We start from the raw sequence: 21,502 nt of genomic DNA, 5'->3' as shown, positions 1-21,502 counted from the left end.
AAACCAGCAATTTCACTCTTAAGTAAATATCCTAGAGACACTTGTGTTTATGTACATTACCAAGAATATTCATGGTAGCACTGTTTTTTCAACAGTCAACAACTAGAAACAATCAGAATGTTTCTTAAAGTAATTATGGATAAATTGTGGTATATTCATACAATGGTATGTACAACAATAAAAGTGAAATAACCGGGTCACCTGTGTGGCCCAGTCGATTAAGCACCCAACTCTTGATCTCAGCTCAGGTCTAGAGCTCAGGGTCATGAGTTCAGTCTCTCATTGGGCTCCCTGCCTAGGGGCTCCGCCTTGGCATGAAGCCTATTTTTTAAAAAAGATGTGAAATAACCAAACAACAATAAGATACTACACACCTATTAGAATGACCAAAATTCAAAACACTGACAATACCAAATGTTGATGAAGATGTGGAGCAGCAGGAACTCTCATTCGTTGCTGGTAAGAATGTAAAATGGTACAGCCACTTTGGAAGACAGTTTGACAGTTTTTTATAATATTAAACATATGCTTACCATACAATCCACCAATTGTTCTCCTTGGTATTTATCCAAAGGAGATGAAATCTTATATCCACTCAAAAACCTGCACGTGGATGTTTATAACAGTTTTATTCATAGCTGGCAAAACTTGGAAGCAACCCAGATGCACTTCAGTAGATGAATGAATTAATAAACTGTGATGCATCCAGACAATCGAATATTGTTGTCAAGCCACAAAAGCACATGGAGGAAACTTAAATGAATATTACTAAGTGAAAGAAGTCAATCTAGAGAGTCCCAAAGATGATGGTGTAGTAAAAGGACCCTAGGTTCCTCTTGTCCCATGAACACAACTAGATAACTATCAAATCATCCTAAATACCCCAGAAATCAGCCTGAAGACTGACAGAACAAAATCCACAACTAACAGGAGAGAAGAGGCAATATCAAATGCCAAGATGAAAGAATTTATCCCAAATGAAAGAACAAGATAAGACCATGGCCATATATCTAAGTGAAACAGATACAAGTAATATGTCAGATGGACAATTTAAAGCAACAATCATAAGGATACTCACTGGACTTGAGAAAAGAATAGAAGACATCAGTGAGACCTTTACAACATACAATAAGAGTTAAACTTACAACTTACAATAAGAGTTAAAAAAAAAGAATCATTCGGAGATGAAGAATGCAATAAATGAGAGTGGAAACAGATTTGATGCAATGAATAGCAGGCCAGAAAAAAGGAGAGGAATGAATTAGTGACCTAGAAGACAAAATAATGGAAAATAATGAAGCTGAGCAAAAGAGAGAAAGAATTATGCAACACAAGAATAGATTTTGGGAACTCAGTGACTACATCAAGTGTAATAGCATTTGTATTATAGGAGTCCCAGAAGAAGAAGAAGATAGAGAAAGGGGGGCAGAAAATTTATTTCAGTAAATAATAGCAGAAAACTTCTCTAATCTGGAGGGAAAAAACAGGCATCCAGACCCAGGAGGCACAGAAAACTCCCATCAAAATCAACAAAAACAGATCAACACTAAAACATATTGTAATTACATTTGCAAAATATAGTGATAAAGAAAGAAAAAGCAGCAAGACAAAAGAAGTAACAAGGGAAAATCCATAAGGCTAGCTGGAGATTTCCCAACAGAAACTTGGCAGGCCAGAAGGAACTGGCATGATATATTCAAAGTGCTGAATCGGAAAATATGCAGCCAAGAATACTCTATTCAGCAAGGCTATCATTCAGTATAGAAGGAGAGAAAAAGAGTTTCCCAAACAAAAGCTAAAGGAATTCCTGACCACTAAACCAGCCCCGCAAGAAATATTAAAGGGAACTCTCTGAATGGAAAGGAGAGACCAAAAGTGACAAAGACAAGAAAGAATCAGAGAAAATCTCCAAACACAAGGACAAAACAAGTAATAAAATGGCAATAAATACATATCTATTAATAATTACTTTGAATGTAAATGGACTAAACTCTCCAATCAAAAGACACATAGGATGCCATGGGGAGACTGGATGTCTCAGTTGGTTAAGCATCTGACTCCATTTCGGCTCAAGTCATTATCTCATGGTCCATGAGATCCAGCCCCACATCAGAGCCCCTGCTTGGGTCCTTCTCTCTCCCTCTCTCTCTGCCCCTCCTCCACTGGCTATGAGTGCTCTCTCTCTCTCAAAATAAATAAATAAACCTTTTTTAAAAAAGACATAGGATGTCAGAATGGGTTAAAAAAAAAGAAACAAAACAAGACCCATCTTTATGCTGACTACAAGAAGCAAATTTTAGACCTACAGACACATGCAGATTGAAAGTGAGGGGATGGAGGGGCGCCTGGGTGGCTTAGTCGGTTAAGCGTCCGACTTCGGCTCAGGTCATGATCTCGCGGTCTGTGAGTTCGAGCCCCGCATTGGGCTCTGTGCTGACCGCTCAGAGCCTTGAACCTGTTTCAGATTCTGAGTCTCCCTCTCTCTCTGACCCTCCCCCGTTCATGCTCTGTCTCTCTCTGTCTCAAAAATAAATAAACGTTAAAAAAAATTAAAAAAAAAAAAAAAAGAAAGTGAGGGGATGGAGAAACATTAATACCCAAATTGATGTCAAAAGAAAGTTGGAGTAGCAGTGCTTATATAGGATAAAGTAGACTTTTTTGTTGTTGTATTGTTTTTATCCTGCTTTGGTATCAGGGTAGTATTGGCCTCATGGAATGATTTTGAATGTGCTCCCTTTATTCTATTACTTTTAAGATTTTGCTAAAAATTGTCATTAAATTTGTTTTAGTGTTTGGTAGAATTCACCAATGAAACCATGTGGTCTTGGGCTTTTCTGTGCTGGGAGATTTTTGATTCCTAATTCAACCATCATTCTTCTTATTGGTCTAAGACGATTTCCTATTTCTTGGATATAAGATTCATGATTCAGTCTTGGTTACTTGTGCGTGTTTAGGAATTATTTGGGTTTTTTCTAAGTTATCTGAATTATTAGTATATAATTGTTTATAGTAATCTGTTATCACACTATATATTTCTGTTATCTGTTGTACTCTTTTCCATTTCTCATTTCAGTTTTTGAGTCTTCTTTCTTTTTTTCTTAGTTAATGTAGTTAAAGCATTGCCAAATTTGTTTTGTTTGGAAAACTGGTCATTACTTTCAATGTTATGTTATTATTTACTCTAGTCTCTATTTTGTCCTGATTTTTCTTTGTCCAAACCCATAGAACATACGACACTAAGTATGAACCCTAAAGTAAACTATGGACTTTGGGTGATTATGATGTATTAATGTAGGTACATCAATTGCAACAAAGGTATCACTGTAGTGTGGGATGTTGATAATACTGGAGGCTATGTACGTGTGGAAGCAGGGAGTAGATGGGAACTCTCTGTACCTTCCCTTTGACTCTAAAACTGCTCTAAGAAACAAAGAATTTTTAAGTAAATTTATCACAATTTTTAAAAAAGAAATAACATTACAGTTACCTGCAACAACATGGATGAATCTCACAAATAATGTGGAGTGAAACAAGGTAGTCACAATTCCAAGTATATAAATTATATAAAGCTGAAATATCTGTGAAACAAAACTGTGTTTAGAGAATCTTATACAGAAGATAAACTTATAAAGAAAAGCAAAGAAATGATATCACAATAGTCACGGGTTACCTCTAGGATGGAGAGAAGAAGGCCATCAGTGGTGGGGGACTGGAGGCAGGAAAAATGAGGGGGTGGAAGTTATCAAGATGTTGTATTTCTTGTCTTGGGTGGTCATTACATGGGTAATTATAAATGTTCTTTTAACTGGAAGCTCTCTTCTGAATGCTTCTCTTTTCTTAATAAAATGGAAAGCAAGGTCAACACCTACGATTCAGGAGGGGTGAGGAAGTGTTGAAGATTTGAGGGGAAAAAAGGTGGTATGAAAGAAACAGAAATGGGAGAATATATGGAAATATAGTATTTATTTATTTATGAACACTTCTCACTTTTTTCCTGATTTATTATGCTGCCTTTTCTCTCATATGGAACATTATTTTATTATCTTTAATATACTATACTATATGCAGTTGTTACAAAAATGTAGTTAAATTATAATACTATATAATGTTTAAAAATAAATTTTAAGAGCAAAATGAAGTCTTAATAAACCATATAACAATAATAGTAATATATTAGTTCTTTTTTCACCTTGAGCTTTAGAAAACCTGATATAGTTTGTATTTAGACAAAGATATACAGGGCTCATATGGAGATTTTTTATTCTTTTTATTTCAACTTTTTATACTAAGCAACTTTAGCACTAAATTCTACATTTTATGAGTTTTAAACAAACATAGGTATTTATTACCTCCTGGTTTATCTCAAATCCAAAAGTCATTTTTTAAATGTCAGAGAATATAACCACATTTACATCACAAAACTAAATATTGATATTTAAAATTCCTGGGGCACGGCTGGGTGGCTCAGTCAGTTAAGTGTCTGGCTTCTTTGGCCCAGGTCATGATCTCACAGTTCCTTAGTTCGAGCCTTGAATTGGCTCTCTGGTGTCAGCACAGAGCCCACTTCAGCCTCTATCCCCGTCTCTCTCTGCCCCTTCCCCACTACATGCTTTCTCTGTCTCTGTCTCAAAAATAATGATGAAAAAAATTTAAATTACTAGAAAACTATTACACTCTTAAACTTTGCTCAGAAGACTTAAAATGGAAAAAGATATGTAATTTTGCTTAGGTTCTTAAGTGAAGCAATTTGTAAAAATCAATTATTTAAATTATAACATGCTTTAGTTGTAAATTCATGTTAATATTAGAATTGCATAGCTTCAAGTATTAACACAATGTAAATCCAAAGTTTCTATAAAGGCAAATATAGTACACAAACAATTGCTACCAATGTAACTTTAAAATATGCCATGAACTTTCATTTTCTAATATTCTATAGCTATTCCTCAACATGGAGTTACATCCTGATCAACCCATCATAAGCTGAAAATATCTTATGTCAAAAATGTATTTAATACACCCTGCCTACTGAACATCATAGCCTAGCCTAGCCTACCTTAAACGTGAACACTCACATTAGCTTACAGCTAGAAAAAAATCATCTAACACAAAGCCTATTTTGTAATAAAATGTCGAATACCTCATGCAATTTGTTGAATACTGAACTGAAAGTTAGAAACATAATGGCTGTGTGGGTACAGAATGGTTGTCAGTGTATTAATTGCTTACCCTCGTGATCTTGTGGCTGACTAGGAGCCTCAACTCTTTGCTGCTGCCCAGCTTACACTAGTGTCTACCACACATCACTAGTCTGGAAAAGATCAACATTCAAAATTCAAAGTGCAGTTTCTACCGAATACCTATTGCTTTCACACCATCATAAAGTCAAAAAATCCTAAGCTGAATCACTGTTAATTTGGGGATCGTCTATATAGTAACTGTGCCACTGTCATAGAGTTAAAACACAGTCTTTGAAAATTTGAATCTACAAATATTGAATCAAGAAATATTAAAATTGCAACTTTGGGTAGTTCAGGGAAAAATACTGTGTGTGTGTGTGTGTGTGTGTGTGTGTGTGTGTGTGCAGGTAGAGAATGAATGTTCAGTAAAGCAAATGGGCTAAAATGTTGACAGGGGAATTTGGATAAAGGGTATATGGGTGTTCTTTAAACTTGACTTACACTAGCAACTTTTCTATAAGTTTGAAATTACAGTTTCAAGAAGTTTGAAACTTCTAAATAAGTTAAAATGAATAAAGGGACATGAACTGACACAGTGACATAAGTGGAAATCGACATTGTACTTGGTAATAAATGCATCTCTTGGATTAAAACGTGGGGGAGTACAGTAGTTTATCTCCTTTTCAGCTTAAAAACCAAAGCTATAGGGGCGCCTGGGTGGATCAGTTGGTTGAGCGTCCAGCTCTTGGTTTCGGCTCGGGTCATGATCTCACAGTTTCATGGGTTCGAGCCCCATGTCAGGCTCCATGCTGACGGTGTGGAGCCTGCTTGGGATTCTGTCTCCCTCTCTCTGTCCCTCCCCTACTTGTGTTGACTTGTCTCTCTCAAAATAAATAAGTAAACTTAAAAATTAAAAAAGAAATCTATAGGGGTGCCTGTGTGGCTCAGTCCATCTGACTTTGGCTCAGGTCATGATCTCATGGTCTATGAGCTGGAGCCCCACATCAGGTAAGCCCCATTTCTCTCTCTTCCTTCCTTTCTCTCTCTCTCTCTCTCTCTCTCTCTCTCTCTCTCTGCCCCTCGCTCACTTGTGCCCTATCTCAAAAAAAAGCTATAAGCTAAGTTACAAATTTTTAAGTAATATTTTGTTCCTTCTGAGAGTTAGAAGGAATACATAGATATAACTATGCTGAAATATAACTAGCTGCTGTTCTATTTTTCCTTTCCTTGTGCAGACCCCATGTTCCCTGCCCTTAAATCCACCAGCAGAGCACTGTCCTACCCCATCCAAATCTGCACGAGGATCAGATGTGGGAACTCATCTACAGCTCTTTTGGACCACCCATTTTCTGTTGACCTTGCTGGCAAATGCTCTCTGATCTCATACCGCCTACTGCTGTATCTTTAATTTCTATGATGTTAAGTGAGGAATTCTCACTGCTAGGATCTATAAGTAGGTCATTTTAAATGACAAATTCAGTTAGGTAAGGAGGTGCAAGTGGAGGTCACTATCATGATATTATCTCCAAGGGGAAAACTGCAACATATGTCATCTTGGAAATCTTCAAAATTCTGGAATTGAAATGAATGGGATAGTTATGCAATGTGTTTCTGTTTGTGAAATTTTAGTTCCTGTGGTGTTGCTAATAGCAAACATGCCATCAATAACACAAACTCATCAAATGTTCTAGTTAATAGTCATTTATTATTATTATCAGCAGCAGCATTATCATTAGCACAAAACTAAATCCACTAATAAAAGAAAACAAAATCACACCTCAAAGGTATGTGTCTTGCTGACAGTGAGTCACTAACATCATTTTCATGTACAAGGGACAGCACCCTGAGGATAAAGATCATATCACAGCTTGACAATCAATTCAGTAATTCAGCCAACATTATTGAGCACCTAGGCACAATGGGAGATTTTAAAATGCATACAAGAATTCCTGCTTTCAAGGAGTTTTACAGTCTAGTAGGAGGTATTAAAGAACATCAAGAAGAACACAGGGCACCATGAGATCAGTGACATAATGGAATCAGTGCCATGTATGAAGTATTATTGGAAAGGGGCATCACTAGAGACTAATGTAACATTCAGTTATGGGAAATCAGAAGAGTCTCCACAGAGAAGCTGGCATGTGAGCTAGGCTTTGAGGAACTGGAAGGGTTTTGGCAGACTAGCATGTGGGGAACAGATACTGCAGGTGGAGAAATAGTGTGGGCCAAAGCACTGCCATGGGAAAGTTCATGGAATTTTGGGGGAGAGAACAATAGTCCAGTTTGGCTGGTTGTAAGGGATGCATGTAAGTGGTAGTGGTGTGATAAAATGCTGCAAGTTATATGGAGACCATATTTTGAATAGCTTTGAACTACAGGCTAAGATTTCTGATCTTTATGTCACTGTAACTGTATTTATCCACACAATAAAATATGCAATTATTTGTGAAGAGATATGGTCATTTCACTTCCAGATTTATTAGGGAAACTCAAGTGGTTTCTAGGCAGTGTTATTGCCCTGCTATCAAAAATATACTGGCAGATAATAACAAGCAATCTATAGTACATTTTTCTCATGAACTAAATCTCTTCCCTCAAAGTCTATTCCTTCCATCTAGCGACATAAGTGACAATACTTCTTCCCACCCCTATATCCAGCCCCATCAGTTCTTATGACATCTGATCAGTTGAGGCAAGCCTAATTTAGGATTTCCAGCCACAAATGCCAGCCTGACTGAAAGAAGAACCTACAGCCCTGAGAAGTGAGAGTGATGGTGGCAGGGGTAGTCAACAATATCATGAAAATGCAGTCATCTGAGATGTTCTATGGAATCTGCATCCTAAGTCAAACATAGTTCTTTGAAATTGGAGTATCTGGTCCTCCACTAAGTTTAGTCCAAAGGACAACTGGAGGGGTCCCAGAACTCACAGTGCCTAACTAAAGTCATCTTTTAAAGTTTTACTCTTATTGTCAAGGAATTCTTTAAAGGAGTGACATTTCAACTGGGTCACAAGCTTTTTTAAGGGCCTCCTGGGTCTGAGGCTGTTGAAGCTGTGGATGGACTGGGGTGACTTTCTTTTTTCTGGCCAAGGAATCCTGTTGGGCTTTGTCTTTGCCCAACAGGCTGGTGGTTGACAATTTCTCCCATGCACTCGCAGTTCAAAGATGCTAAACAGTTGTTGCATTAGGTAACCAAGCCAAAGATATAAGCTATTTAGACCAACTGGGAAGGCTTAGGATAACAAAGTTGCCATGGCCACACTTTCTACAGTTAGTCAGTCTTTCAGCTCTTTCCTGGAATGATATCTCCTCTGCAGGAAGTCATGGATAGCAGTAGTGAGGCCCCATGTCACGCTGGACCTTAGGATGACCAGGGAGCCTCCACGGTAGATGAGGAACACCTTTCGGCCCCGAGTGTCCCACACGTCCTGGGCAGAGGCCCATAGGCTTGGCATTCTTTGCCAGCCAATATGGGACTGCATATTAGCCACCAGCACAATCAAAGGATACAGAACTAGGCAGGTGATTGTTCCATTGATACTCCCAGACACTAAGGCAGGAACCCAATGGGGCAGGCCTTGCTCTGCCAAGCCATCCTGGATGGGGTCTTTGAAGGAAAAATACAGAGCACTCCCCAGGCTGTTCCTGAGAAGGACAGGCCAGAAACCACGATAGTAGCCCAGTGACAGCCGCCCCCAAAGCCCATAAGAGTTGAATTCCTTGAGAATGCTGAAGGTGCTGGGGAAGCGAGCTTGCTTGCGACCATCCTGGAGCACATTTTGCACCCTTTCAAAGGGGCTCAGTGCCACAGCCTCCACCACACCAGACATGAGCCCTGCAGCCCAGCGGTGTCCCAGTGAGTGTGGCCCAATAGGGGAGAGAGAACACAGCAGGCTATCATAAGTCCCGAACAGTAGAGTCCCTTGCAATGTCTTGGAGAGAAGAGGTGGGTATATTCCCCGGTAGAAGTATTGAGGGCCTTCATGCCAAAGCTGTCGCACAGCCTCTGACACCACCATAGCATGTATCTGTTGACGGAACACAACCTTATAGATAGGGAAAGTCAGAAAAGTAGACATAAAGTTGGAAATGGCCCCAAGGGCATAGGCCTGGGAATGCCAGCTTTTCTTTCCTGGAGACTCTGCTCGTGTCCTGTGCTGAAGTTCCTTTCTAGGAGAGTGGTTCTGTTCTGCCATGCTGAAGACAACTGGGTGCAGATGGAAGAAAACTGGCAAGAGTGGGAAAAAAAAGAGGTTACTGACCACTTAAATCTGTTGGTGGCATTTTCGTTACTTAGAAACAGAGTCCCAAGAAGCTTAGCTCTAAGGAAACAAGCAACACTTTGGGTGAGTTTCTGAGAAATATTTCTTAAGAAATCGTTCATCAGCCTCAAATTAAAACAAAGGAAGTGTTGGAGCACCTAGGTGGCTCAACCAGTTAAGCTTCCAACTCCTCTTCTATTTTTTTAAGTGTTGGTGAGAATGTAGAGAAATTGGAACTCTTTTTTTAATGTTTATTTATTTTTGAGAGAGAGAGAGAAAGCAGGGAAGGGTCGGGGGTGGGGTGGGGAACTGAGGATCCAAAGCAGGCTCCATCCTGTAAGCACCGAGCCCAGGCCTGCTGCTATGGGGCTCGAACCCACAGAACCAGGAGATCATGACCTGAGCCAAGGTCAGACATTCAACCGAATGAGCCACCCAGGTGCCCCAAGTGTCTGACTCTTGATTTCAGCTCAGGTCATGATCTCACAGTTCGTGAGATGCAGCCCCACCAGGCTCCACACTAACAGCACAGTGGAGACTGCTTAGGATTCTCTCTCTCCCTCTCTCTCTGTCCCTTCTCCTCTTGTGCTCTCTCTTTCTCTCTCAAAATAAGCATTAAAAAAAAAGCCAAGTTGTTTTCTTTTTTTCTGAAAAGAGTCACCTGTGCAGTGGTTTACCAATAAATCAAATATTCTAATATTCAAAGAAGGTTTGTGATTGAAGAAAATAAAATTGGGAAAACAGGACTCCAAAACATATTGCATTCAACTTTCACCACATGAAATTTTGCATTTGGTAAACTGCTACAATAAGTTGCTATTCTCTTTTCAAAAAGTGGTACTATCTCAAAGAAGCAGAAAGGCATTCAGAATTGTATTCCAATACTTTCTCTAAAAGCTGGTAGTAAATCTGGGGAGTGGGGAATCTCCCTCGTCTCTCTGCCTGCAGATTCCTAACACTGTTGTAACTGTTTCTTTAGCAATGCCCTGCCCCACCCAACTGAGGAACAGAGAGAGTAGCTGTTCCTGGAAGGTCAGCACCAAAAATCTCTATACCTGGCAATTTCCAAGCCTATCCTTGCAGACCTGTAGCTATATAATAGAGCAGGGATTTTCAGCCTTGACACATGTGACATTTTTGACCAGACAATTCTTTGTTGTAGGTGTCTGTTTTGTGCATTATAGAACATTTAGCAGCATCCTGGCCTCCACTCACTGAATGCCAGCAGCACAAGATGGGATCAACCCAGCAATAATATAGTTATCTCCAGACATTGCCATATGTCCCCTGGGAAGCAAAATCACCACTAGTTCAGAATCAATGTACTAGAGGAAAGACAGTACAAGGGCACCAAGCTACTGATCCCACCGCAGAAATGGCTGGGAGCTGATGGGGTAGATGAGAGGCAACTGGGGATCTAGGACACATGAAGGAAACTCAGGACCGAGAAGAAATGAATGCTCAGCGTAGATCTGAGACCCTGAGGGGGGTTGTGAGGAAGGAAATATGGCTGAGAGGGCAGAGTGTGGCACGGTGGAAGGTAGTATGTGGAGGAGAAGAAGCATAGAGCTGTAGAGATTGGGGGGAGGAGAAGACAGGGAGAGGAGGAGAGGGCACCTTGACTGGGCAGGGGATTCACATCTAGACTGGTAGGAATGGCAGACTCTGGAGGTTTCACACAGAACCCTGGGCTGTGTGGTCCTGAGGGAAGAAGGGTATTGGGGCTCTAATTATGCTAGCAGTTAATGGCCCCTCAACAGGGACAAAGGGGTGCAGGCTCAAGCCTCTGGGGAGGGGTAGAAGCCAGGCACTGCAAGAAGCCCACTGCAGCCTTCCCTGGACTGCCATACCCAGACCCTGCCATGAAGTGCTTCTCCTTTCAGAATCATCCCCATCAGCTCCTCCCTAGCTTCTTTCTCCTGCTTCTTCCCTGACCCCTTAATCTGACCTTTCAACCCACCTCTCCTCTCCCCCAGCCACACACTCTCTCTCTATGGACGGGTGTGGAGGCTCAGCCTCCTGTGCTCTGCCAGCACCCCTCCCCTCCCCTTAGCACCCTGTGTTTGCCTTCAGCTTCACCTCCTTAACCCCATGGCCAGAAGGAGACTGGGAGGGCCCTTCTGCCTTGGACCCTCTAGCTGAGAACTGGCCAGGAGCAAAGGCTCATGAGGCTCACTTCTTGCATCCCTCTGGGACAATTCTGGGCCCCTGGTAGCCACCTCCATCTCTCTAGAGCCAAAAGGACGCCTCCCCCAACTCCAGGCCACCGGGAGCTCCATTCAGACCTCCAAAACCACAGGTACCCCCAACACCCCCCAAATATACTACCAAGGAACTTCTACCCCAAGTCTTACCTGCATCTAAATAAGGACAGTTAATGAGGGAAATGTTTGCACCCTATTCTATTTCAAAGTGCAGTTATGTTCCACTTCTTACCCACATTTTCCTGAGTTACCCATAAACGTGTGTTGACTGACTGCATAAGGCAGGCTGACATAGGGGAAAAACTGGGCTAGGATTTGGCAGACTAGCATTCTAAGTGCCAGTCTATTATTATCTTCCTGTATGACCTTTAGAAATTCATTGACATCTTGGAGTCTGATCCATCTCAGTTACAACAGAACTGATGGAATGGGGTGCCTGTGTGGCTCAGCCAGTTCAGCATCTGACTTTGGCTCAGGTCATGATTTCACAGCTCATGAGTTTAAGCCTCTCATTGGGTGAACACGAGCCCTGCTTCCGGTGAGCATGAGCCCCTCTTCTCTCTCCCTCTCTCTCTCTCTGCTCCTCATGGGATTGATTCTTTCTCTCTCCCTCTCTGCCCCTTGCTCACTTTCACCCTCACTCTCTTGAAAATAAAATAAAATAAAATAAAACAAAATAAAATAAAGTAAAATAAAATAAAATAAAATAAAATAATAAAATACAATCAGCTGATGGGGTGAAATGCTCTCTAGGCATTCTCATATTGTGCATGACACTGGGGGCTGACATGGAGGAATTAGGGCCAATATTTGATAGCAGAATTGTGCTTTTCCATCCCCAATTCCTTCTGCCAATTTTGTCATTCATTTTCAGGAATTAAAGGTGAACAATAATTTAGAAACACCTTAGCTTAAATATCTAATTCATCATTTTATAAATTTAATTCTTCCTACTTTATAGGGGAGAAGGAGAATCCACATTTTTTCCCATGTATTCTCCAATTATGATGCCAGGCTTTGGGAGCAGACAGATCAGAAATTGAATTCTGGAGGTGCCTGGGGTGGCTCAGTCAGTTAAGCGTCGGACTTCAGCTCAGGTCATGATCTTGTGATGTATGAGTTCCAGCCTCGCCATCAGGCTCTCTGATGTCAGCACAGAGCCTGCTTCAGATTCTCTCTCTCTCTCTCTCTCTCTCTCTCTCTCTCTCTCTCTCTCCCTCCTCTCTCTCCCTACCCCACCTCTCTTTCTCTCTTAAAAATACACATTAGGGGCGCCTGGGTGGCTCAGTCGGTTAAGCGGCCGACTTCGGCTCAGGTCATGATCTCGTGGTCCGTGAGTTCGAGCCCCGCGTCGGGCTCTGTGCTGACAGCTCAGAGCCTGGGGCCTGTTTCAGATTCTGTGTCTCCCTCTCTCTGACCCTCCCTTGTTCATGCTCTGTCTCTCTCTGTCTCAAAAAAATAAATAAACGTTAAAAAAAAATTTTAAAAAATACACATTAAAAAAAGAAACTGAATTCTGTCTCTACCACTTAGTTATATGACCTTAGACAAGACACTAAACTCAATCTGTTTCTTTAGCCATTAAATAGCAACAATAGACCTGCCTCAAAAGATTGTTGCAAAGATTAATAAAACAAAATGAGAGAAAGTGGTTAAGCATCCATATCATGGTGACCTCAATAAAATGTATTTAAAAAAAATAGAGAGATGCTTCCTGACTTCGCCATCTGTCTCCATAGAGCATATACTCCTGCAAGATCAGGTCAGCCAGAACCAGATAAAGAGGTATGGTGGAACAAATCCTGTGTTCACATATGAAGCAGAGAAGACCTTTCTTCTGTGAATGCAAAGATGTTCTATAAACTGTTCTAGCCCCTTGACATGAATTTCAAAGTACAGACCATAGAATGTGTCTGGAGTCAGTCTTGAGTAGTTATTCCCTATACCTCATGATGTGTCTCCTATGTTTAAAGCCTAATAAAGTGAGCCCAGGGGATTCCAGACTCCTCTGGTCAGTCGAGTCCAGGGGAATCACCCTGGACTGTGATCACCCCAGAATCCAGCCCCTCACTTATTTGTTCATGCAGGGTCTCCCTCAGCCAGTCTTTGTTCAGCTCACAAACATGTACTGATTGTGTACTAAATAACTGTGGATAAATTACTGTGAAGCTAGAGGTGAATAGGACTTGGTACCTGCCTTCAAGGGCTCGGGAATATAGTCGGGGAGACAGGTCAACAATGAGCTAAACTATACTGGAAGGCAAAATTAAGGGTACACTAATCAAGGTAAGAGCAGAAAGACAAGAGCAATTTATTCTACCTGGGACAGGGAGCAGCGAAGAAATTTCTCTCATGAGGGGCATTTGACTTTATCCTTAACCAATGACCAGGATTTCATTAGGTGAAGGAGTGATGGCAGGCATTCTATGCTGAGGAAGAGGCCTAAGGCACAGAGGCCTAAAAATATGAATGGTGCACAGTTCTGGATGCAGGCCGTGGTAAGGAGATAGAGCTGTGGCTGACAGGAGTGGATTTAGAAAAAGGGTCATATTTGTTTTCCCCACTGAAAAGTGTTATAGCATAAAGACACAGGCTCTGGAGTCAAACAGATCTGGGTGTGAATTTCACCATGTCACTTCCTAGCTTTATGACCTTGGCCAAGTCTCTTCACTTCTCTGAGCTTCAGTATCCTTATCTTTAAAATTATCATCATGAAGCTTGCATGAGAGGAAGTATATAACACTCTTAACACAGTACTCAGTATATAAATTGCTCCCTAAGTTATATTACTAGTTTCATTATAAAAAAAGATCCCAGAAATAAAGATTAGATTACAACTACACTTCTTCTAAAAGCTGAAATCAGTCTAATGCACTGGGTCATCTGCAGAGTAGATTTTATTTTATTTTATTAATGTCTATTTCATTTATTTTGAGAGGGAGAGAGAGGGAGGGAGGGAGGGAAGGACAGGGAAAGACAGGGAGCAGAAGCAGGGAACAGGCAGAGAGAGAGGGAGAGAGAATCCCAAGCAAGCTCCACACAGCCAGCACAGAGCCAGATGGAGCCCACAAACAATGACATCATGACCTGATCCAAGCAAGAGTCAGATGCTTAACTGAGTGAGCTGAGCCACCCAGGTGCCCTTGCAGAGTGCATTTTAAATTGCTTGTTTGGGAGACAGCAAAGTTGTTCATGGGCTTTAAAGTGTGACAGCCCTGAGGGGGCTGAAGTCCCAGTAACTCCACTTACTAGTTGTGTGGCCTTATATAAGTTACTTAATTTCCCTGAAACTCAGGTTCCCTATCTGCAAAATGGGATAACAATCACTGTCTAATATGGCTGCTGAGAAGCTTAAATGTAAAGATAACAGATGGAAAGTTCCTGGCACAGAGGAGGCAGGCAGCCAGGGAAGCTATTACTGTTTCAGCTGAAAAGCTGTATCTCCCTAACCTTCAGACTTTTAAGGTTTCTTTGTTGAAATTGGAAAATGTGGTCTCATCAGAGCCATGAATTGGAACACACTCCCACACATGAGGCCAGAGATAAGGGATACTCTATATCCAACTGGAGCCAGTTTAGCAAATCCTCCTCCCAGCCTTGCTGGAAGAGACCTTAGCTTAGTTTTAAGGGCCCAATGTAGACACCTTTACATAATCCATTTCTTCTCACTTTTTTGGTCAGAGTTCTAGAATCTATTTCTCCTATATGATCCCATCCCCACCAGGTCCGCCTGCAGATCACCTAAGTTGGCAGTGAAGACAATTTAAACACAGAATCTGCTGTGACACAGGGTTGATGTCATGGTATTGGGGAGCAGAAGCAAAAGTCTCAAGAAGCCTAAGAGCTACTGCCAGCATCACTGCTGACTGGGTGAGGTCAGCCTTCTCTCTACCTCCCATACCCTCCAGCCTCCACAACCCCTTCCACACTGTTCCATCCACGAGAGAAAGGTCCCTCAGATAAAAGTCCTCATTTCCAAATTTGAACTGTTTACTTCAAAGAACCCTAGGTATTGGGTTTTTAAATAAGAAGGCAGAAAGGAGCAGGTGAAATACCTTGACATGTTGAAGATGAACCCAACAATAGTCGTGGAAGGGCATTAGATTGTACATTTGCTTCCAAACATCAGGAGTCAAGAACAAGCCTCACAGGGGCCTCCTAGTCACAATTTACATAAGGAAAGTAAGACCTGCTCTCCAAGAATGAGAAGTCCTAGAATATAGAGAAGGTTTCCCGGCCACTGGCCTCACAGGCCATTCAAGCTGGTGGCCCTGCAGGATAGCCTTGCATGCCGTTTCCATGGAGTTATTCTTTCTCTGGGGCCAGTGATGCCAAATACAGCAAAGGAGAGGTCCCCTCAAGAGCTCACAGAAGGGCAACCTAGCAACCTGTCCTCAAGCCAGGAAATGAAAGAGCTGTATCAGCGGTAGAGAGCTGTGGATCAGCGGTTAGGTCAAACTGTTTCATTTCTCACACTTCTTCCTGAAGTACAAGTTGAAAGATGTTATGAAGAAAGATTATAGGGGAATGATTCTTAACCATTTCTGGGCCACAAACTTATCTTGAAAAATCTACAAAACTAAGAACTCAGAAAAATATACAGAGTCCAAATTCTTTGCAGACAATTTCATAAGAAACCCTGGGTAGGAACCTTTGCTCAGTGGGGTTACATTTCATGACAGATGTGCTGTGGCCAGATACATTGGCACCAGGCCATTTACTTATTACCCTCAGCATGATGTGGTGTCTTCAGCAGTGATTCATAAACTTCTCTACACCTCAGAATTAACCACAGCACTAGTTAAAAATATAAATCACACTCCCCACCCCTAGTCCTAGCAAATCTGAATCCCCCAGAGGTGGAGCTAAGGAATATGCCTTTCTAACAAGCTCTCCAAAATGATTCTGAGGCAACCAGTCTTGTACCCATACTTTGGTTAAAAGCATAGTTTCTGGTGTCAGAGAGATTTGGTCCAAATTTTGGCTTCACCTTGTAATTTCGGGCAAGTCATCTCACTTCTCTGAGCCTTGTTTCCTTTGAGCTCATAAGCTGTAGAAATAATGTTTTATTTTTTAAATAAACAAGCAGCTTATTGTAGTATAAAGTATAGTGTAGAATGAGAAAGAAAAGTGCCTTAGTTTCCTCTTTTCTATAGTGGGTACTGTAAAAGTTGCCTACCTCTTCCCCTACCCCACTCCCCCACCCCACTCTCTCCCCTCCCCCCTCACTGAACACTACTATCACACCAAGACTCCTGGTGGTTTGAGACCACCGATGTAAACATACTGTCTAGGCAGGTCAGCTAGGCAAATAGTTGGCATTAGAACAACAGACTTGGATGCAAAATCGGATGCTGAAATTTATTTGCTGTGTGATGCTAGGCAAGACGCCTGACCTCTCTGTTTCCCTATCTGTACAATGAAGATAATAGTCCTTGCTCACTAATTCTATATAGTTCCAAATGGGCCCTCACATCTCCACTTTGGCTTTTCTCCACCAACCCTCAAAGAGTAGAGAGTATTTACAGGGGGTAGCCTTTGAAATCAGACATGTTGACTTGGGTGTGAGCGCTTAGCTCTGCACTTCCTAACCATACTGGTTGAGTGCTGAAGATCTCTCTCTCTCTGTGTTAAACAGGCACACCACTACCTCCTTCACAGGGCTGCTGAGAATAAATGAGATGTCTGTGCCAGCACATTCGCACGCAGAAAGCGCTCAGTAAATGCTTTCTCCCCTTCCCCCCTATACAAAGGTGAGGAACTCTTATTGTTCACTTGATTTCTGTCCCACCTCGTGTTTAAGGCATCCGGTCTCAAAGCGCAGAGGGAGGAGAGTTGAGTTGGAGGGGAGAGGGAGAAAGAAACCAAGGGGGAAAGCAGCAAACTCACGGGTAAAATGCAAATCGGCCAGGTCCGTGCGTCCGAGCTGCACTTGACACCTCGCTGGCGCTGGCGCCCGTGTGCAGCAGCTCCTGCTGGTCGGCTCCCCACTTTTGCTAGCAATGGCCTCAGGGCCATAGACTGAGAGAAGAGGCCGCCTCCGCGCCCCGCTGATTGGCCGCGCCACCCAGCTCATCTAGCTCTTTTGTGTCAATGGGCAGAGGCTAACCTTAGCTGCTGCTGCTGGGAGGACCCAGTGGGTGGGCAGGGGCGGCCGCGGCTGCCTTGGGAACCGTGCTGCCTAGGCTTAGCTACCACTTACTGGTCTGCCCTGCGGAGCAGCTCCGTTGGGCAGCACCGGTTCGCTCTGCGGTCGAAGAAGCATCCCCGTGCAAGCCCGCGGAGACTGGGAAGAGACATCCACAGCTGTCCAAGCCGAAGCATCCGCTGCCCACCAGCAGAGCACAGGTAAAAAAATAATAAAACGCGGGGGGGGGGGGGAGGGGGCGCGATTGCCCCGAGAGGAGAGAGGAAGGGGAAGCTCCACCAGTACTGGACGGCTCTCCACTTAGGGAATCAAGAACTGCGAGGCAGGGAAGGAGCACTCCCTTGGCCCCGCTAGCTAAGGGAGGAGGTGGGGTTTTGCTGGAAGCTGCCAAATGGGTAGGATTTGCCTGAATTGAAAGGGGGGGGGGGCATTTTCAAAGGGTAGTAAGGGCGGGACAAGGGGAAGAGAATCACAAACTGTTTGCTTTGAACTCCTTTTGCATATCCCCATCTTTTCCTGGGGAGGAATATGTGGGTGTGCATGTCCAACTCTTACTCCTTTTCTCCGTGCCAGGCCATCAAAGCCAAATCCGAACTTGAATTCTTTGCGGCTGATTGCAGAGCTGGCAGGCCAACGATTTCCCAGGGAAAAGTAATGGGAAGGTTTGCTTTGGCTTGTATTCAGAAGGTAGAAGAGGGAATTTTCTGTCTGAAGGTGGGAGATAGAATTTTCCGTCTGGCTACAGCGGAGGTGGGGGGGGGGGAGGGGGGAGAGGGAGTGGGATGAAGAATGAGGGATGAGGCTGCACTTGACTCCTCCTTCTCTGTCTGGCCCTCCCCGACCACGCAGTCTTGACGTCCTCAGGACTGGGATCTGCAAACCCCAGTGGACAGAAATCAGAGCTGGGATCTGCAACCCCCAGTGGACAGAGGTCGACCTACTCCGAAGGGGAGCTTTCTCAGGAAGGCACCTGTTGCAGAGGCTGGAAGTGAAATAAAGGCGTGCACTTGTTTCCTAGCTTATGTTTTATAATCTAAGAAATAAGGGGTGAGGGACTTTGAGAAGGGGCTGTGGTTGAGATCCGAGAACTGAGTTTAAGGGATATCTTTACATTTTTTTTTGAGTATGATTGACACACAATTATTTTAATGGATATCTTATTTATTATCACAAATCTATGAGACTTAGACCTTTGCACTCTATTTTGAGAGCCCAGTAACAGCCCCACACACAATTTCACCTAGAATTCAAAGCAACAGTTGCCCTCCCTCCTGGAGGACTTACAGGAGTGATGGATGTAGCTCTGAAAAGTACCCTGCTAGAACAAAGACATCCAGTATCTCCAGAAAGTTATAATAGCCAGTCTCCTGCAGCATATTTTTAGGTCAGTTAGCAAATATACAATGTATTGCAAGGTGTTCATGGAAGTAGAGCGACTGCAGACCACTTCCCTGCAATCTACTACCTTACTGACCTTTTCTTCCCCCTTTTCTTTACAGTCCCTATTGAGATACAAGGAAAGCAGAGCCTGGGAACACTGCTTTGGGGATTCCTCATACAGATTAGGCTTTTCTGAAAAGCCTGAGTATCTTGTTATATTCAGATAGAAGATCATCCACCATCATGGCTAGCATCATTGCATGTGTGGGTAACAGCCAGAGGCAAAACACACCCTTGCCACCTTGGGCCCATTCAAATTTGAGGTCTCTGGGGAGGAGTCTTGGTCCTTTAAGTGTCAACATGGCAGAAAGAAATGTGAAATTGTTCTCAGGGAGAGTGGTGCCAGCCCAAGGGGAATAAACCTTTGAAAACTGACTGATCCAAGTCAATGGGGTCCTGCCCGATTGGAGTATGTCTGAGGAGGAAAAGCTCAAGTGCTTGATGAAAACCTTTAGGGGCCCTGCCAGGGAGGTCATGTGTTTGCTCCAGGCTGCCAACCCCAATCTAAGAGTGGCTGCTTTCTTGCAGGCAATGAAATTGGTGTTTGGGGAGTCTGAAAGCAGTGTCACTGCCCATGGTAAATTTTTTAACACTCTGTAGGCACAAGGGAGAAAGACTCCCTTTATGTGATTCTTTTAGAAGTGCAGCTTCAGAATGCTATTCACGCAGGGATCATAGCTCAGAAAGATGCAAACCAGACTCGCCTGCACCAGCTCCTTTTAGGAGCTGAGCTGAAAATGGACCTGCATTTTAAGCTGAAACATCTTCTTAGGATGTATGCAAATAATCAAGAGCATCTTCCTAATTTTTTGGAGTTAATCAAGATGATAAGGGAGGAAGGGGATTGGAATGACACTTTTATGAAACTGAAGAGACTCAAAAGGTCTGGGCTAATCTTGGAGAGGGCAACAAGCCACATGACATTTCAGGGCCCTCAGCCAATAGCAATCAGCAATGATGACTGCAATGTGATAGAGGTAGATGATACTCTTGATGACTCAAATGAGGATGTGATCCTAGTTGAGTCTCAGGACCCTCCACTTACATCCATGGATGTCCCTCATCTCAGAGTCAGGGCCAGATGTCTGGATCAAATAGTGGTTATTGATTCCTCCAGCAGTTCTGTGGCTCAATCTCCTTCTACCAGTGGGGGTTCTGGGTATAAGAATGATGGTCCTGGGGATATGCATAGAGCCGGGAAGCGAAAATACACATTCTTCTGTTCATATTGTGGTGAGGAGGGCCACTCAAAGGAAACCTGTGACAGTGAGAGCAACAAAGCTGAGTTGTTTGAGAATGTGATCATCATTCTGCAGGAGCTGACACATACAGAAAAGGAGAGGTCAAAAGAAGTCCCTAGCAGACACAATGACCTCTCTGGGCTTCTCGTAAGGTGCTAGACCCAGCCCTAAGTGAATCCTTTACTGTATTCAGATGGGAAAATGAGAGTGGGTAGACTTCTATCTGCATTAATTAATCCATTAATTGGCTTTATTTTGGACTGGAGAGGTCTTGGATACCACCAAAGTGGAGAGGATGGCCTGCCCTCTGTCCCTGCTAAGGGTCTGTTCTCTGCCTGTGTCCATTTCCTTGGTGACTTTATTCTTCTTATGAAAGAAGTGTTACTCTGTTAAACCTTCACAAAATGAAGGAATATACAAAAAATACAAATTACCTGAAACTCTCCATCCTTATATAAACATTGTCAGCCCTTTGATAAATGTCCTTCTAGATATTTCCCTATAACTGTGTACCCACGTATGTATAGATAAAAGTGATCAAATGTAAGTGCTGTTCTATACTGTGTATTTTTCAGCAAACAAATATATGTTGTGGAGTTCTATGTCAATGAATATATACAAGCATCAAGTTCAATGTCTCTGTGTGTGATGTAACTTTTAGGAATATAGAAGAAAAAAAAAGAACCAAATATAGAAGCTCTAATGGGGGTGGGGTCATATTGTGAAATGGAGTTTTTTTACCAGCCTCATTACAGATGAGGAAAAGGGAAGCTGAAATGGGCTGAATATCTCCCTAAAAGCCCCTTATCACAACTGACCTGGTCCTAGGTCAGGGTCAAATCTGCACCCACTAGTTAATATCCCAATGCTTTCTTCCCTAATGCATCCTGAGAAAAGTGATCATGGACAAGGGTTGGGAGAAAAATGGGAAATGGGTATCTCAGGGGTCCCATTCCTGTTCACTTTGGGAAGGAGTGCTCTCCCTCCCCTGGGTAGATTCCTTAGACTGCTGCTACTGCTTCTTCT

At 42.7% G+C, this 21,502-nt stretch overlaps 2 protein-coding genes across 2 annotated transcripts; one reads left to right on the top strand and one right to left on the bottom strand.

Annotated features, from left to right (window-relative positions):
* Positions 1-6,865: 6,865 nt before the first annotated feature.
* Positions 6,866-17,630, bottom strand: SLC25A53 (solute carrier family 25 member 53). Its single transcript, XM_019431818.2, has 2 exons — positions 17,537-17,630; positions 6,866-9,409 (listed from the first exon to the last, which is right to left on the bottom strand). Exon 2 carries the CDS (start codon positions 9,375-9,377, stop codon positions 8,457-8,459), a length of 921 nt encoding a protein of 306 aa, XP_019287363.1. The 5' UTR covers positions 9,378-9,409; positions 17,537-17,630; the 3' UTR covers positions 6,866-8,456.
* A 126-nt stretch (positions 17,631-17,756) lies between these two features.
* Positions 17,757-20,949, top strand: ZCCHC18 (zinc finger CCHC-type containing 18). The gene is given in 4 exon segments (XM_019431799.2): positions 17,757-17,995; positions 18,369-18,457; positions 19,295-19,848; positions 19,851-20,949. Coding segments are annotated over 2 exon segments (1,215 nt in total). The 5' UTR covers positions 17,757-17,995; positions 18,369-18,457; positions 19,295-19,418; the 3' UTR covers positions 20,636-20,949.
* The last annotated feature ends 553 nt before the right edge of the window (positions 20,950-21,502 follow it).

Source organism: Panthera pardus, unplaced genomic scaffold, assembly GCF_024362965.1.
Source record: "Panthera pardus isolate Hobbes unplaced genomic scaffold, ASM2436296v1 HiC_scaffold_27, whole genome shotgun sequence".
Taxonomy (NCBI): Eukaryota; Metazoa; Chordata; class Mammalia; order Carnivora; family Felidae; genus Panthera; species Panthera pardus.
Note: the sequence above shows the minus strand (reverse complement) of the source record. Positions and strands in the feature narration are given on the sequence as shown.